This window comes from Balaenoptera acutorostrata, chromosome X, assembly GCF_949987535.1.
Source record: "Balaenoptera acutorostrata chromosome X, mBalAcu1.1, whole genome shotgun sequence".
In the NCBI taxonomy this organism is placed as follows: Eukaryota; Metazoa; Chordata; class Mammalia; order Artiodactyla; family Balaenopteridae; genus Balaenoptera; species Balaenoptera acutorostrata.
This window is the reverse complement of record NC_080085.1, coordinates 129,539,058-129,557,775: the sequence shown is the minus strand read 5'-3', so window position 1 is coordinate 129,557,775 and position 18,718 is coordinate 129,539,058. Positions and strand designations below refer to the sequence as shown.

Below are 18,718 nucleotides of genomic sequence, written 5' to 3'. Positions count from 1 at the left end.
TTGAAGGCTCTAGGGGAAGAATGCTGCCTTGCCTAGCCTAGCTTCTGGCGGCTCCAGGTGATCCTCGGCTTGCAGTTGCATGGCTCCAGTCTCTGCCCCCGTCTTCACTTGGCCTTCTCCTTGTGTGTGTGTCTTCTCCTCTTCAGTCTCTTATAAGGACACTTTTTGTTGGTTTTAGAGCCCATCTGGATAATCTTGAATGATCTCATCTCAAGATCTTTACTTAATTACATCTGCAAAGACCCTTTTTCCAAATAAGGCCACATTCATAAGTTCTGGAGCTTAGGACTTGACTATATATTTTGGGGGGCACTATTCAACACACTATATTATCTGTATATCTATATTTTTATACCTATATCTCATTCACAAACGTATGCTTCATGGAGCTGGCATTCCAGTGGTGTGGCTTTGGCCATGGCCAGCGATGCCACTTCTTACTGGCAGGCACGTGCTTTGCTTCTGTTTTGCACAATTACAAATGGGACTTCAGTGAACATTCTGGTCTATTTCCTTTGTGTCCAAGTATAATGAAACTATCAGGCCAAAGGGTATATGTATTTTATATTTTAATAGATTTTGACAAATTGTTTCCACAATGCATGTGCCATCGTCTACTCCCACTGATACTGTTACAAGAGTACCTTTTTCCCCCAGACCCGTACCATCACCAGATTTTACCAATCAAAAACATTTTACCAGTATCATGGACAAAAAAAATCATATATTTTTTTGCCATTTGCATTTTCCTCTTGGTGAATTGTCTGTTCATATCCTTTCCCCATTTTTCTGCCAGGTTGCTTGTATTTTTTTTTTAATGAGTTTGAGAGGTCTCTTTGTACATTCAGGACTGAGAAAGGCATGGGCTCTGCAGTTAGACTGCCTGTGTCTGAACCCTGCCTCTGCCACTTATTAACTGTTACCTTGGGTGAGTTATCTGACTTCTTTGCACCTCAGTTTCCTCATCTGTTGCATGAGGTTAATAATAATAAATTAATAATAATTGTAAGGGTTAGATAAGATGGCCCCTGTGAAGTGTTCAGCAGAGGACTCGGTACAAGGTGAGTGCTCAGTGTCAGCCATTATTATTGTTCTTTAACTGATTTCATTGGAAGGACTTACTGTGGCTGGGTCTCTGGTGTAAGAGTCAGGCATACATGAGGAATGCTCACCTGCTTACATTGATCAACAAATTCAACATAATTCCCGTCAAACTTCCAGATAGAATTTTTGCAGACAAGCTGATCCTAAAATACATATGGAAATTCATGGAACCCAGAATAGTCAAAACAATCTTGTAAGAGAAGAAAAAGTTGGAGGACTCGCACTTCTAAATTTCAGAACTTACTACAAACCTGCAGTAATCAAGATAGTGTGGTACTTACCATAAAGATAGACATAGAGCTCAATGGAATCGAATTGAGAGTCTAGAAATGAACCATTACATCTATGGCCAGTTGACTTTTGACCAAGATGCCAAGACTATTCAATGGGGAAAGAATGGTGTCTTTAATAAATGGTGCTGAGACAATTGGATATCCACATGCAAAAAATGAATTTGGATCCCTGCCTTATACATTATACAAAAATTAACTCAAAATGGATCATATACCTAAAAATGAACTTATAAGAGCTTTATAGTTTTGTGTGTGGTGTGAGGTGAGAGCCTTGAGCATTCTCAGGTCTTTCCTGAGCATGTCCACAGTCCTATACATGCAGGTGGCCTTTTAGCTTCTCAGGAAAATAAATATACTTAATTTATTAGCAGTGATGGTTTTAATGGAATTGTTTAACATTTCCAAAACCAAACATGACCAAACAACAAAACAAACACAGTAAGTATAAACAGACCCCTGACTAGTAAATTTGTTAATTTCCTGATGGAGGACTTTTTAATATTTATATCCCTTTGTCAGTTGTGCACCGGCTTTTCTGATCTTCATCAGCACCCATCAGCCAGTGTGTCTGGGACCTGTAGGACCACCAGCACATGGTGTCTTCGGTTGAATGACATCCTTCAAGACCACATCACTCTGCCATCCTTTTTTTCTATTTTGGCTTGCATTTCATGCAACTGAGGTTTCAAAGAGATAGGCCCGTCCATCTCTCCTTGGCTCAGTTGTTTTTCTGGTTGGAGAACATTCTACTTTGTACATTGTACATTTCTTGTTGAAAAAGTCCCTGACACCTTGCTCAGGATATTTGTACATGACATTCATTCATCCATTCAACAGTGTTTGTTGAGTGCTTGTTTGTTGCCAGGCAGTTCTCCAGTTGCTGGGCATACCATGTGGACTAGGTCATTGCCCTCATGGAGCTGTTCTCTCCAGAAGGACTCAGACAGTACATAAAATCATTTCAGATATTATAGAGTACTCTGGAGCAGATACAGTAGGGTGATGGGGCAGGGAGGGCCCCAAAAGGGTTTGGCTACTTTAGATCAAGCAGTAGAGACCTCTCTGAGGAAAGGTGACATGCAAGAGCAGGGAAAGAGCCTTCAAGGCCAAGGGATCAAGTGTAAGAGCCCTGAGGCAGAAAAGAACTGGGTTGACTCAGGCCTGGAAGGTGGCCTGTGTGGCCAGAGTGTGGAGAATGTTGGAGAAAAGGAGAAGTTGGCAGGGGCTGGATCATATAGGGTGTTATTGGGCATAGTGACCACTTTATTCTAAGTACAAGGGGAAGCTCCTGCAATATTTTTTTAAAAGCTTTTATTTAGAGATAATTCCCATACCATACAACTCACCTATTTAAAATGTACAGTTCAGTGGCTTTTAGTATATTCACACGGTTGTGCAACCATCACTATAGCCAATTTTAGAACATTTCTATCACCTTAAAAGAAACATTGTACCCTTCACTTATTACCCTCTGGTCCCCTGATTCTTCACCTCCCCACCCCCAGCCCCTGGCAACCACTGATCTCCTTTCTGTCTCTCTGGATTTCCCTGTTCTGGGACATGTCAGTGGAGTCATATAACATGTGGACTTACTTTTGGCTGCCTTCACTTAGCATAACGCTTTCAAGGTTCACCATGTTGCTTTCAGAATTTTGCCCCTCCCTCTCCCCTGCCTTCACTCCCCGCTTCCCTCCATCTCTCCTGTCATCTCTCCCTTTTTCTCTCTGTGTGCAATCATCTCACAGGGGGAACCCACTTCTGCTTTTGCTGAATCAAGCTTCGTATGAGTGCCCCGATTTTCTCCAAATGCCGTGGCACTGTCGTTAAGCCACACCCAGGGGTGCGGCACACCTTGCAAAGAGGCGCTCCGGGCAGGGGTGCAGTGTTGCTGGCAGCATTTGCTGAGCATCAGAGAATCCTTTCTCAGTTTGTCGTTTTGAGCAAGGCTTCACAGAAACAGATGTCTTTATTTTAGCAGCTCTTTGCTTTGATGACGGTGACCTACTATTCTAATTCCTTGATAAGTAGCTAGACTTTGCTCATCTCAATTATGGATGATAATAAATCCCATTCAAAGGCTCACAACAAGAAAATCTGTAGTTAATGGTATATTAAAAGTGCACAAATCCAAGGTCATGCTCTGTATCACTGCAGGCTCAGGCTCTGGCAGAGCATCGGGTTCCCTAGACATGTAAGGAGCACTCTCTCTTGAACTGGCACCTGCAGATCTTCCGAGAAACCAGGCTCCTCAGAAGCTGTGAGTAGTAGGGCAGAGCTCCACAAAGCTATCGTGATCAGGACAGTGGGGCACAGCATAAGGACAGAACAGAAATCAGAGTCCCCCAAGTAAACCCTTCACATCTACGTTCAGTTGATTTTTTTTTTTAAGCTGGAAAAAGAAATATTTTTACACAAGCACTGCATGAAGCATACGGATTTTAAGCTAATATCATATAAGTGGCAATTGCTTGTCTGAAAGTTGCACAAATAATGGTTTCAGTGATGTCATTTCTCTTTCCTAAGTGTACATATCACCATAATATAAGGTATACATAAGGAGCCTTATTTAGACAGGTAAGCTGTACTTCTTCGTATTATAGGTGAAAAGTCAAATGGAAATTATAGATATAAAACTATCTCTAAACTGATGATCTAGATTTTAAAAAATACATAATGACAACAGATTATCACTTGTGGTTCCCTTACCGTAAAAATCCATCCACTGGTGTGGCCTCCACATTGAAGTAGGCATTCGTGTACCCAAAGCCTTCGCAAAGAGTGAAGGAAGTATGATCATTTTAAGAGAAAGACTTTCCATATTCTCAACTTCCCTATATACTTTTACTAAAACTGAATTGTGGTAGAATGCACATGCAGTTGTGATGATGTTCTCCTTTCCCACCCTTCCCTCTTTGTAAATAATCTATTGAAGTAAAATTTACGTAACATAAAATTAACCATTTTAAAGCGAACAATTCAGTAGAATTTTAAGACATTTCACCGTGGTGCAACCACCACCTCTATCCAGTCCTAAAACATTTCCATTACTCCAGAGTAAGAACCCTTACCCATTAAGCAGTTTCTCCTCATTTCTACCTCCCCCTAGCCCCAGACAATCATCAGTCTACTTTCTGTATCAGTTGACTGGTCTCTCCAAGATATTTCATATAAATAGTATCATATAATGTGGGACCTTTTGTCTTTGGCTTCTCTCACATAGCATAATGTTTTGGAGGTTCATCCACCTTATAGCATGTATCAGTGTTTCATTCCTTTTTATGTCTGAGTAATATTCCATTGTATGGATAGACCACAGTTTTATCTATTCATCAGTTGATGGACATTTGACTGTTTCCATCTTTTGGCTATTATGAAGAATGCTGCTATGAACATGCATGTACATGTTTTTGTTTGCATGTACATGTTCTTGTTTGAATACCTGCTTTTAATTCTTTAGGGTATATACCCTGGGAGTGGAATCACAAGGTCATATGGTCATTCTGTGTTTAACTTGTGGAGGAACTGCCAAACTTTTTTCCACAGTCGCTGTACCATTTTACATTCCTACCAGCAGTGTATGAGGATTCCAATTTTTCCACATCCTCACCAGCTTATTTTCCTTTTTCCCCCCAGACTTTTGTACCCTTTGACTGACACCTCCTCCATTTCCCTCTCTCCCAAGCCCCTGGTGACCACCATTCTACTCTCTATGAATCTGACTATTTTAGATTCCTCATAAAAGTAGAGTCATGTAGTATTTGTTCTTTTGTGTCTGGCTTACTTAATTTAGCATGATGTCCTCCAAGTCCATCCATGTTGTCCCAAAGGGCAGGATTTTCTTATTTTTTAAGGATGAATAATATTCCATTGCATGTATATGCCACGTTTTCATTATCCAGTCATCCATCAATGGACACTTGAGTTGTTTCCATATTGTGGCTATTGAGATTAATGCTACAGTGAACTTGGACATGTTGATACCTCTTTGAGATCCTGATTTCATTTCTTTTGGATATATACCCAAAAGTAGGATTGCTGGATCAAATGATAGTTTGTTGTTTTTTTTTTTTGATAGTTTTTTTTTTAAATAAATTTACTTATTTTTTATTTATTTATTTTTGGCTGCATTGGGTCTTCATTGCTGCGCGGGCTTTCTCTAGTTGCAGAGAGCAGGGGCTACTGTTCGTTGTGGTGCGCAGGCTTCTCTTGCAGAGCACGGGCTCTAGGCACGTGTGCTTCAGTAGTTGTGGCTCACGGGCTCCAGTAGTTGCGGCTCATGGGCTCTAGAGCTCAGGCTCAGTAGTTGTGGCGCACAGGCTTAGTTGCTCCGTGGCAAGTGGGATCTTCCCAGACTAGGGCTCGAACCCGTGTCCCCTGCATTGGCAGGCAGATTCTTAACCACTGCACCACCAGGGAAGTCCCCAAATGATAGTTCTGTTTTTCATTTTTTTGAGGAACCTCCATACTGTTTTCCATCGTGGGTGTACCATTTTACATTCCCACTGACAGTGTAGGAGGGGCTCCTTTTTCTCCACAACCTCATCAACACATTATCTTTTGTTTTTTTGATAGTAGTCATCCCAACAGGTATGAGATGATGTCTCATTGTGGTTTTGGTTTGCATATCCCTGATGATTAGTGATGCTGAGCATCTTTTCGTGTACCTGATGGCCATTTGTATGTTTTCTTTGGAGAAATGTCTAAGTCCTTTGCCCATTTTTTAAAATTGAAGTATAGTAGTTGATGTACAATATTATGTAAGTTACAGGTGTACAGTTTAGTGCTTCACAATTTTTAAAGGTTATACTCCATTTATAGTTATTATAGAATATTGGCTGTATTCCCTGTGTTGTACAATATATCCTTGTAGCACATTTTATATATAATAGTTTGCACCTCTTAGTCCCCTACCCCTATCTTGCCCCTCCCCCCTTCCTTCTCCCCACTGGTAACTACTCGTTTATTTTCTATATCTGTGAGTCTGTTTCTTTTTTAAGTATTCACTAGTTTGTTTTATTTTTTAGATTCCACACATAAGTGCTATGATACAGTATTTGTCTTTCAGTTAGCATAATACCCTCCAAGTCTTTCCATGTTGTTGCAGATGGCAAAACTCCATTCTTTTTTATGGCTGAGTAGTATTCCATTGTGAGTGTGTGTGTATGTATGTGTGTGTGTGTATATACACATCACTTCTTTTTCCATTCATCTGTTGATGGACACTTAGTTTGCTTGCATATCTTGGCAATTGTAAATAATACTGCTGTGAACATTGTGGTGCATGTATCTTTTTGAATTAGTGTTTTGGGGGGTTTTTTGGATATATACCCAAGAGTGCAATTGTTGGGCCATATGGAAGTTCTATTTTTAGTTTTTTAAGAAACCTCCATACTGTTTTCCACAGTGGCTGGACCAATTTACATCCCTACCAACAGTGTAGGAGGATTCCCTTTTCTCCACATTGTTGCCACCATTTTTTGTGTGTGGTCTTTTTGATGATAGCCATTCTGACAGGTGTGAGGTAATATCTCATTGTGGTTTTGATTGGCATTTCCCTGATGATAAGTAATGTTGAGCCTCTTTTCATGTGTCTGTTGGCCATCTGCATTTCCTCTTTGGAAAAATGTCTATTCAGTTCTTCCCATTTTTTAATCGGGTTGTTTGTTTTTTTGATGTTGAGTTGTATGAGCTGTTTGTATGTGTTGGATGTTAATGCCTTATTGATCAGTGATTTGCAAATATTTTCTCCCATTCAGTAGGTTGTCTTTTCGTTTTGTCAGTGGTTTCCTTTGCTGTGACAGAAGTTTTAATATGTTGTGTTTTTATTTTCATTCATCTCAGTTTATTTTATGATTTCCCTTGTGATTTCTTCTTTGAACCATTGGTTATTAGGAGTGTGTTGTGTAATTGCCATATAGCTGGAAATTTTTCAAATGCCCTTCTGTTAATGATTTCTATTTCCATTCCATGGTGGTTGGAGAACACAATTTGTATGATTTCAGACTTTTAAAATATATTGAGATATGTTTTGTAGCCTAGCATGTGGTCTTTCTTGGAGAATGTTCCATGTGTAATTGAGTAGAATGTGTTTCCTATTTTGAGGGCATGCGTTCTATAGATGTCTGGTAGATCTAGTTGGTTTATAGTGTCGTTCAAATCTTGTATTTCCCTTTTGTTCTATTTATGATTGAAAGGATTGTATTGAGATCTCCAACTATTGTTGAATTGTCTATCCTTCCCTTCAGTTTTGTTACGTTTTGCTTCATATATTTTGGGGGTTCTGTTGTTAGGTGCTCATGTTTAAAATTTTATATCTTACTGCTGGGTTTATCCTTTTATTATTATAAAATGTCACTCTTTGACTCCTATGACAATTTTTGTCTTAAAGACTATTTTATCTGATAATAGTGTAGCTACCCCAGCTCTCTTATGGTTGCTATTTGCATAGTATACCTTTATCCATCCTTTTACTTTCAACCAATTTCTATTTTTGCTGTTTTTTTCTGAGTAGTTGATTAATTATTGAATGGTTGCTGTGCATAAAGCCAAACCTGTTTCATCTCTGCCTCTCCCATTACTTAAATTTCATTTCCCTCTTCTACCTCTAATTGTAGGAACAGTTACAGCATAGTCTTTTTTTGGGGGGCTTCATTATTTTTATTTTTATTTTTTTAACAACATAGTCTTGATGTTTAAGGAAAGAAACTATTGGAAAACTCATGGCATGCTACGTAATTGATGTGCAAGAAGTCCACAATTTTAAAGGAATATGGTTGAGCTGAAAGACCTAGTATTAGCAGCAGTAACCACACTTATATAAAATATTTTGTTGGTGTTGTAACCACTTTCAGTTTATGAGACACTCCCATACTCTACTGGGAACATAACGTCACTTCATCCCTGGGCAGTATTATCTGTGATTACGGTGCCAGGTTGAGAGTGGTGACAACCAAGGCTTGGAGCTCTCAGGGGTTGTGCTCAAGCTCTGGAACCCCCTGAAGCATGTGGTCATCTCCTGTCGATCTGGGCTCAAGTCCCAGCTCCACTAATCACCAGATCAAATGTGGGATGTCCACCTCACCACCCATCCTGTGAAGAAAAGCAAGCAGAACTCGTCTCATGTAAACCTTCTTACATCTCTTTGTCATCCTCAAGGTGATTCTTCAGAGGCATTAGAGGGGCCTTAAGGACCAGGACAGGAGTGCTGTACTCAGGCTGTGACTTCCCTGAGCCGTGCAGTGTCTGCTGTGTGTTGTTACTAATGGTGCTCCCCTTGCTGTCCCCCTTCCTCCTTTTAGAGAGATGGGACCATGTCACCACCACAACCAGAAGACCGGGAGCGACCAGAGCTCCAGCAAAGCCTGCAGGTAACACGGCTGTTCGGAGGAGAGCACTAAGGAGGGACCCCATGGAGCTCCCTCTGGGGTAGTATCCAGTTGAACTACCCATAGTTTTAAGTCCTGTGTGTGCAATGCCAACCAAGACCTTCATCTGAACACTGGGTTTAACTTAATAGAGTATGACCAGTCACTATGACTTCTGTGTGTTTTATGAAAAGTCCTGCTTGGGAGAATTTCAAGAGAAAAATGCATTTGGACTTCCTCCCCTTTTCAACCATTTTACACTCTAAAATCAGGGAAGATATACTTGTTTAGGTTTTATGAAGCCCATCAAACATTTTCTTTAGGCAGATGGAGCATTTTGAAATGGCATTTGCTTTACAGTGTCATCTTTCACTGAAGGATTTTGGAACTTGTTGCTTCTTTGTGACTCTTTCCTGGAGCTGTTTTAACTTTTCTCCAGATGGGCCATTTTACTATTCAGATATCTTCACTGATATAAAGAGAAACGTAGCCTCGGGGTGGGGAGCGCAGACATTGCTTCCATCTGGCAACTTGTTACTAGTACTTAAGGAGCATGCTACCATGTTCCTTGAAGTGGATAGCTACCTTTCTTCTGAAGAGACAGTCATGACCCAAAAGAGTGAGTGCTGCTTTACAGTTTGCCCTCACGTCTTCACATCTGCACCCTCAAAGAGGTGCATTGTGACCACGTAGCCTCCCTCTTGATTGTCCAGTTTCTGACTCTATGCAGCTGGTTTTGAATCTTGGGTTAATACCTATAATCAGTGAGTTTACTGTTAAAATGGTCTGACTGCTGGCCTAAGCAAAGCATGTGTGGGAATATAAAGTAGTGGAAAATTGGTAATATATTGCAAAGGCAGAAAGCAGTAACTTGCTCCATCCTGTTGGTATTTTCATTATCAGTGTCTGTAGAAGGAGTCAGACCCCAATTTAAGTTTCTTTGTCTTAACTCATTGATTTTGCTGATCAGCAGAGCCCATGAATGTTGACTTGTTTTTTTGGAATCTTGTACCCAGTTGTTAATCAGTTGGCTGTTTTTTTTTTATGTTTTGGGGCTCACTGAAGGTAGTAAATTTGACTTGGCTGATGCTTTGGATGATCAAGATCATGGCCACAGGAAGCCGAGTGCAGGAGGAGGAGGTAAGTCATAGCTGGTTGAAGGCACAGGCCAGTGCTGCAGCTCCCTGGTCAGGGTGTAACTCATTAACTACAACAGCCCACAGAGCCACTCCTGGCCTGGCAGAGCTGGGGGCACTTCAAGGCCCAGGAGAACCCTACAACAGTGGTTCTCAAACGTTTTGGTCTCAGGACTCCTCAAATTATGGAGGATCTCTATTGAGGTGTTGGTCACGTCTATCAATATTTATCATCTTTGAACTTAAAACTGAAAAAAAATTTTTAAATATTTTTATTAATTTTAAATGAACAATAATACAGCCATATCTGTTAACATAAATAGCATATTTTTATGGTAAATGACTATGCTTTGCAAGACAAAAACAGAATTTAGTGGGAAGATTTTTTTTGTATATTTTTGAAAATTTCTGTGATCTCTGTCCTAGTGGAAGAGCTGGACTCTCACATCTGCTTCTAGATTCAATTGTTGTGATATATTGTTATGGTTGAAGTATATGAAGGAAATCTGGCTTCCTATAAATATGCAGCTGGAAAAGGAGGAATATTTCAATAGACTATTCATGTAATTATGGACATTCTTCTTTGATACGAGACAAAAATTCAGCCATTGGTTGGTTGTTTCTTACAGGTTAAGGGCAGTGTGGAGTATGAAACCGTATTAATGAATCTTCCATCCTTGACCCCATTGAACCCCCTCTCTTATCCTTTGAGTGGATCTTTTACTGGTCGTGGTTTGGGAGCATCGTGCACTGGTCCCTGGGAAAATGTCGGTGCCCTGCCTTATGCAGACCTACCCTCTGTTGACGCATTTCATTCTACATCAGAAGATCACATTTGTTACTATCACCACCCATCTCATTGGAAAAAGTCTTTAAGTATCGGGAAGCTGTCAAGCTCACAGTAGTAGTTTTTCAAAATTCTTAATGTTGCTTGAAATCTTAAATTTTACCATTGGCAAAAAATACTGTTAGTTGTTTCCCTTGAAGTGATAGGCTCACTTCATTCATTTTCAAGAAAATGTCTGTCAGATCTTCAAGTCAGTATAACCGTAGTCGTACTACTGAATCTTCAAGGAAGAATCTTGTATGAGAGAAGTGGCTAGCACTGCTTAGAACTGATACAGTCGCGCAGATGCTTTTCCTGTGTCAACCTCTGTATTTTGAGGTGGCACAGAAACGCTTTAAACATACTTGCTGTTTTATCAGAATATTAAAAGGGCACACTTTCATAAAAGTAATAGTTTTTCTGCTCATATTCGTTTTCCAGTGCTGCCTAACATATTACCACAAACTTGCTGGTTTAAAACAATTTTCAATTATTGGGTTGGCCAAAAAGTTCGTTGGGGGTTTTTGGTTTTTTTTTTTTTTTTTTGCCAATCCTATATTTTCTTTTTTTTTTTTTTAGCATCTTTATTGGAGTATAATTGCTTTACAATGTTGTGTTAGTTTCTGCTTTATAACAAAGTGAATCAGGTATACGTATACATATATCCCCATATCCCCTCCCTCTTGCGTCTCCCTCCCACCCTCCCTATCCCACCCCTCTAGGTGGTCACAAAGCACTGAGCTGATCTCCCTGATCTCCCTGTGCTATGTGGCTGCTTCCCACTAGCTATCTATTTTACATTGGTAGTATTTATAAGTCCATGCCACTCTCTCATTTCGTCCCAGCTTACCCTTCCCCCTCCCCTCAAGTCCATTCTCTACGTCTGCATCTTTATTCCTGTCCTGCCCCTAGGTTCTTCAGAACCTTTTTTTTAGATTCCATATATATGTGTTAGCATACGGTATTTTTTTTTTCTCTTTCTGACTTACTTCACTCTGTATGACAGACTCTAGGTCCATCCACCTCACTACAAATAACTCAATTTCATTTCTTTTTATGGCTGAGTAATATTCCATTGTATATATGTGCCACATCTTCTTTATCCATTCATCTGTCGATGGACACGTAGGTTGCTTCCATGTCCTGGCTATTGTAAATAGAGCTGCAATGAACATTGTGGTACGTGACTTTTTTTTTTTTTTTCATACATGACTCTTTTTGAATTATGGTTTTCTCAGGGTATATGCCCAGTAGTGGGATTGCTGGGTCATATGGTAGTTCTATTTTCTGTTTTTTAAGGAACCTCCATACTGTTCTCCATAGTGGCTGTATCAGTTTACATTCCCACCAACAGTGGAAGAGTCCAACCCTATATTTTCTAAGTTTCTCTGTGCTGCTGAAGTCCAGATGTTTAACTGTCAAACCTTTTTTGACAAAATGACCTTGATTCTCAACTTTCCCTTTGCCTACTTTTATTTTTTATTTTTTGTACTTTATTTATTTTTATTTATTTATTTTTGGCTGTGTTGGGTCTTCGTTGCTGCGCGCGGGCTTTCTCTAGTTGTGGTGAGCGGGGGCTACTCTTCATGGCGGTGTGCGGGCTTCTCACTGCGGTGGCTTCTCTTGTTGTGGAGCACAGGCTCTAGGCACGCGGGCTTCAGTAGTTTTGGCACATGGGCTCAGTAGTTGTGGCACACGGGCTTAGTTGCTCTGCGGCATGTGGGATCTTCCCGGACCAGGGCTCGAACCCCTGTCCCCTGCATTGGCAGGCGGATTCTTAACCACTGCGCCACCAGGGAAGTCCCCTTTGCCTACTTTTAAGAAATTTATTTTTAGATAATTACAGATTTACATGTAGTTGTAGGAAATACTACAGAAAGAGCCGTTATTCCCTTCACCTAGTTTTCCCCAGTGGTAACATGTTGCAAATTGTACTATAATATCACAAACATTTTTTTTGTTTGTTTTTTAAAAAAACTCATATGTACTTTTAAAAATTTGGTTTTTATTGAGGCAACATTGGCTTATAACATTATATAAGTTTCATGTGTACAACCTTATATTTCTACTTCTGTATACACTACAGGGTGCTCACCACCAAAAATTTAGTTTCCTCCATCACCATATAGTTGATCCCCTTTACCCATTTCACACCCCCCCCCCAGCTCTGGTAATGACTATTCTGTTCTCTGTATCTGTGTGTTTGTTTTTGTTTGTCACAACCATTTTATTCAGATTTCCCAGTTTTTACTTGTACTCACTTCTGTGTGCGTGTGTGCTTAGTTGTTTGCAGTTTTATCACATGTGCAGGTTTGTGTATTTGCCATGATAGTCAGGCACAGAACAGTTTCATCATTATAACTACTGTTGTTGGGTGGACTGTTCTCTATATGTCACTTAGATCCTGATGGTTGGTTGTGTTTACTGGTTCTTCTACATCCTTGATGATTTTTTGTCTAGTTGTTCTGTCAATTGCTGTGAGTAGGGTGTTGAATTCCCCAACTGTAGTTGTGGATTTGTATCTCCTCTTAGCTCTCTGTTTCTGCTTCATATATTTTGAGTCTGATTTTTTGGTGCATACAAATTTAGGATCATTATGTCTTCCTGATAGGTTTATCCTCTTATCATTATGTCCCTTTCTTTTTCTCTAGCACTTTCCTTGCTCTGAAGTTTCCCTTATCCACTATTAATATAGCCACTCCTGCTTATTCTTTTTTTTTATTAATGTTCACATGCACATTTAGACACCAGGACTGGAGAAGCTGTGGTTTCTTAAGGCTAAGTGGCATATCAGTAAACTTTCCTTATTTGTTTTCATTGAACCTCGTTGGACTTTCTTACCCTTTGAATGAATCTTTTGCCCATTCATGATTTTGTAACATCCTACATACGTTATCTGGAAAACATTAGTGTCCTGAGTTGTGTTGAGCTTTTAAATGATGACACCTTTCCTTATGCAATATTCAAAAGTCATATTTGTTAATATCACCCGTGATCTGATAGGAAAAATCTTTATTGGGAAGCTGACAGGCTCATTGTGCCAGTTACACATTTTCCAAAGTTGTGTATATTTTTTTGAAAGCTGAATTTTCTTATTGTCAGCTAATACTGTCGGTTGATTTCCTTGAATTGACAGGCTCATTTAATTCATTTTCAAAAAAATTTTGCCAAATGTTCAAATATGAATAGACACAGTTTGCTGTAATTTACTCTTTGAAATAAATTTGTTCTCCCATGAGAAAAGCAGCTAATTCAGCTGAAAACCTAAACAATCACACAAGTGACCTTCCTCAAGTCACCTGTGATGCTTTGGTGTGCAACAGAAATGCTTTAACAATCCTTCCCATTTCATAACACAGAATGTTAAAAAGTTGATATACTCAAGGTTGAGCGCTAATGAAATATTTTTGCTACTCCCTCCTATTAATTTTATATTGCCTCATAATCAGTTACCATAAATTATTGAATTAAAACAATTTCCATTCATTCTCTTATTTCCCTGGGCCAGGAGTTTGGGTTCTATTTAGCTAGCTGGGTCCTCTGCTCTGTATCTCCTACGAGGCTGCCATGCAGGTGTCAGCTGGGGCTAGAGTCTCATCTGAGGTTTGAGGTTGTGTTAGTTTCCTGTTGCTGCACTAACGAATTACTGGCAACTTGGTGGCTTAAAAAACACACATTTATTAGCTTATAATTATTGAGGTCAGAAATCCATGTGTCAGCAGGGCTGGTTTTTTTCTGGAGACTCTACAGAATTAGTAGAGTCTGTAGAGTCTCTTGTTTCCTTGCCTTTTCCAGCGTCTTCAGGATGCCTGTATTCTTTGGCTCATGGCCCTCTCTCTCCATCTTCAGAGCCAGCAGTGTAGGGTAGCATGTTCAGATCTTTCTCTCTCTCACCCCTACTTCTGTCATCACATCTTTACTTTGACTGTGACCCTCCTGCTTCTCTATTTCTCTTTTAAGGACTGCTGTGATTACACCAGACCCACCCAGATAATCCAGGATAGTCTCCCCATCTCAGTGTCCTTGATTTAAAAACATCTGCAAAACCTTTTGCCACATAAGGTAACATATTCACAGGTTCTGGGAATTAGAACATTGACATCTTGGGGGCGACATTTTAATGCTAACACATCTGCCGTCTGGCTCATAAATCTTCATGTCCCTTCCACCTGCAAAATACATTGTCCATTCCAACTTCTTTAAAAGTTTCATCCCATTACATCGTCAACTCAGATTGCAAAATCTCATCGTAATTTCATAAGCAGAAACGTCCCAAATCTCATCATCTAAATTATATAAGTCAGGCATGGGTGAAGCTTTGGCTATAACACTTCTCCATCTACAAACCTATGAAAGTCAAGAAACAAGTTATCTGCTCCCCAAAATACAACGGACAGGCATAAAATAATGGTTATAGGCATTCCATTTACAAAAGTGAGAAAACATCAGGCAAAAAGATTTCAAGCTTTAAGTGAAAAAAAAAAAAAAAAAAAGACTTCACCAGTCTCAAGAAATTCCCAAATCCAAGTCCTTTAGGTTCCAGGCCTAGGGATGAGGCACTGTGTTTCACAGCTCTACGTTCTGAGTTTGCAGCTCTGCCCTCAGAATCAGCCTCCCTTTTTCAGGAAAACTAGCACATGTTTGCAGCTGAGTAGTTATATCAGCCTATTTTCTGCCTGTAGAATTTGGGGCGTCTAACAGCCTTCTTACATTTTTTTCTGTTTCTGTCCCTTTTAATTCCAGGCTGGCAGTGTTCCTGCTGTTGTAAAATTCTCAAGAACTCTGGGGGTTTCCCATGTATATAGTGGTGATCACCCACTGGGAAAGAGGCTCCCCCACAGATCTTTCTTGGATAATGCCATCTATACTTCCGGCTTCTGCTGAGCTGGCAAAGGGGATCCGTGAATAATCTTATGTTTAATCTGACCTTTTGACCCTTCCAAGGTACTCGTATAATGTTTTCCAGCCACACCATTGACTTTCTCCCCAGAGCATGCTTTCTTGACAGTGAGTCCCCTAATTTTAGCATTTTGTGGCAATTAGGATAGGTTGAAAAATTTTCCAGATCATCAAGTCCTGGTTCCTTTTTGCTCAAGAGTTCTTCCTTCAATCTCTTCCTTTCCTCTTGCATTTTACTATGAGCAGCAAGAAGAAAATAGGTCATACCCCTAACACTTTACTTGAAAATCTCCTCAGCTAAAACATCCAAGTTCATTGTTTAGAAGTTCTGCTTTCCGCGTAACTACAGGATGCACAATTCAGCCAAGTTTTCTGCCACTACATGGTAAGGATCTTCTTTCCTCTAGCGTCCAATAACATTTTCCTTGGTTCCATCTGAGACCTCACTGGCAAAGCCTTTAACATCCACATTTCTGTCAACAGTCTGTTCGTGATGATCTAGGTGTTCCCTAGTATGATACAGGTCTCCTCTACCATGTTCCTGACCTCCTTCTGAATCTTCACCAGCTGGTACTAGTTGTTAACACCCGTATTTCTACTAAGTTGGCTCAAGGCAGTCAGGCTTCTTCTATCATGCTTCTCAAAATTCTTCCAGCTTTTGTCTATTACTCGATTCCAAAGTTGCTTCCACAGTTTTAGGTATTTATTTAGGTATTTCCTATTGCTGTTGTAATAAATTGCAACAATGTGCTGGCTTAAAACAGCACAAACTGATTATCTCATAGTTCTAGAGGTGAGAAATATGACTTGCGTTTCACTGGGCTACAGTGAAGGTACGGGCAGGGCTGTCTTCCTTTTGGAAGCTCTAGCCTGTTTCCTCGCCTTTGCCTGCAGTTTTGCCTTGTTGGATGCCTCCTCCATCTTCAAAGCCAACAGAATAGCAAGCTCAGATTTCTCTCTCACTCTCACCCCTGCTTCCATCATCACATCTCCTTCCTTGACTCTCCTGCTGGTCTCGTTCTCTTACTAGTATTCCTGTAATCACACTGGGCCTGCCTAGATGATCCAGACCAGTCTCCTCATCTCAGGGTGCTTAGCTTACTCACATCTGCCAAGTCCCTTTTCCCACATAAGGTGACATATTCACAGGTCGGGATTGTTGGCAGAATTCCATTCTGTGCAGCTATAGAACTCATGGCCACTTGCTTCTTCAAGGTCAGCAAAAGAATGAGAGTCTGCTACCTCTAATGTTAGCTCAGGGAAGGCCTACAGCCCTCTTTTCAAGGGCTCACTTGATTATGTCCAAATCACCCAGAATATTCTGCCTTTTGAGTAATTCAGTTATATGGATTGGGCATCTTAATTGTATCTGCAAAATCCCTTCACCTCTGCCATGTCATAACCTGGTCATGGAAGTAACTCAGTCCCTCCCACACTCAGCAGGCTGGGATTATACATGGTGTGTACACCAGGGGGCGGGAGTCTCGGCAGCTATCTTCGAGTTCTGCCTACCGTGTTCATCTAGGACACTAGTGAAACTGGCCTTCTCTTTCAACTGTTATTGTATAGCGAAGGATCTAATGACTTCTCATAGCGTTTGGTGCTCCTTACTTCCTTGGTTCAGGCAAAGGGCCGGGAGGTTTACTCACCATTGCATTTGTATCACAGTGCAAATGTCAACCCTGTAAAAAGGGCAAAGGACATTTGAGGATGATTATGAAAATAGTTATGACCTGACAGACCCCTGGGGTCCGTGGAACACTCTTTGTGAACTACTGACTGAGAAGATGCCCTTACATATTTATGTGGCATCAGTGTGTTTTCGTTCGAATCTATGATCTCGTCAATGTTAATGTGCAGTGAACATGTATTTGTGGAGTTGGGGCGAGCAGGAAGATCATTTTATATGTCTTCTGTTGTATTGAGCTATACCTTTACAGTTTCACTTCTCTAGACAGTTGTATAAATTAGTTCAACCTTTTGAGAGGGCAATTTGATAAAATCTTTGAGCAGTTCTACTTCAAAGCATTTTCCGTCTGGGTACAGTTATGCATGCATGCAGAGGTACATTTGAAATGGTGTTTGCAGCTTTCTTGTGTTTTGTATCGGCCCAAAATTAAAACACTCTTAAATAACACAGTTGAATACATAAATTCTAAACCATTCATAGTCTGCAGCCATTTCAAAGAATAAGATAGATCTCTGGAACTGGCATGAGAAAAGCAAGTTACAGAACAGGATATATGTAATATGAATCGATTTCTATCAAATTTAAGTGTATGTGAACACAGACATACAGACACGCACGCAGAAAGACACGGACATGCAGAGAGACATATGGGCAGAGAGAGACACAGAAAGACATGCACAGAGAGACACACAGAGAGAGATGCGAACAGCGACATGGACACACACAAAGATGGGGAGAGAGACACAGGGAGAGAAAGACAGGGAGACACAGACAGACATGGAGAGAGACATGAAAGAGAGAGAGACATAGAGGGGCACACACACACAGAGACATGGAGAGAGAGCGAGACAGACACATACAGATCTGAAAAGATTGAGAGTAGCTACCTGTGGGGATAGATTTGGCTGCCTTTTATATTTTCTTTCTTAGGATTCTACACCACTGGATTCGTTTTTCTACTGAGCATATATTACATTTATAATAAGCCAGCAGTGTAGCTGGCCTGGGCCCAGGCATCCTGGCTTCACCCCAAGGGCCTCTTCCTCTGTGTGCGTGGCTCTTGGAAGTGTTTGCCCAGGAAGGTGGTGATGACCTGAAGGTGAGTGTAGGGTCAGCTCGTGCACCTGGCCGCAGGGGCGCTGGCACAGGCCTCCTCGTCTGCAGGCCGGCCTGCCCCCGAGGCCTGTCACGCTGGTCTGCTGGGCCGTTTCCTAGTCCGTGGAAGATTCGCTCCAGTGATCCAGAAAGCTGAAAAGGGGGCTGGTCTTTAAGAGGTAAGCACAGTGTGATAACAGAAAGATAGTGACCCGGGCCCTCTAGGAAGTGTGTACGTTGTATCTTCATTTCAAAGAGAAAAAGAGCTGTGCTGTTTGCTCTGTAAAGATATTCTCTCTGGAAGATTTTCA

The 18,718-nt window shown here is 40.6% G+C and overlaps 1 protein-coding gene across 3 annotated transcripts in view; it reads left to right on the top strand.

Moving 5' to 3' along the window:
• Nucleotides 1–18,718, top strand: part of CD99L2 (CD99 molecule like 2) — a 110,093-nt gene that overhangs the window by 57,906 nt on the left and 33,469 nt on the right. For all 3 annotated transcript variants that reach the window (XM_057539140.1, XM_007178960.3, XM_007178959.3), the window contains 2 exons: nucleotides 8,696–8,764; nucleotides 9,827–9,901. In XM_057539140.1, coding sequence (XP_057395123.1) covers nucleotides 8,696–8,764; nucleotides 9,827–9,901 — 144 coding nt within the window. The remainder of the gene's footprint in view (nucleotides 1–8,695; nucleotides 8,765–9,826; nucleotides 9,902–18,718) is intronic.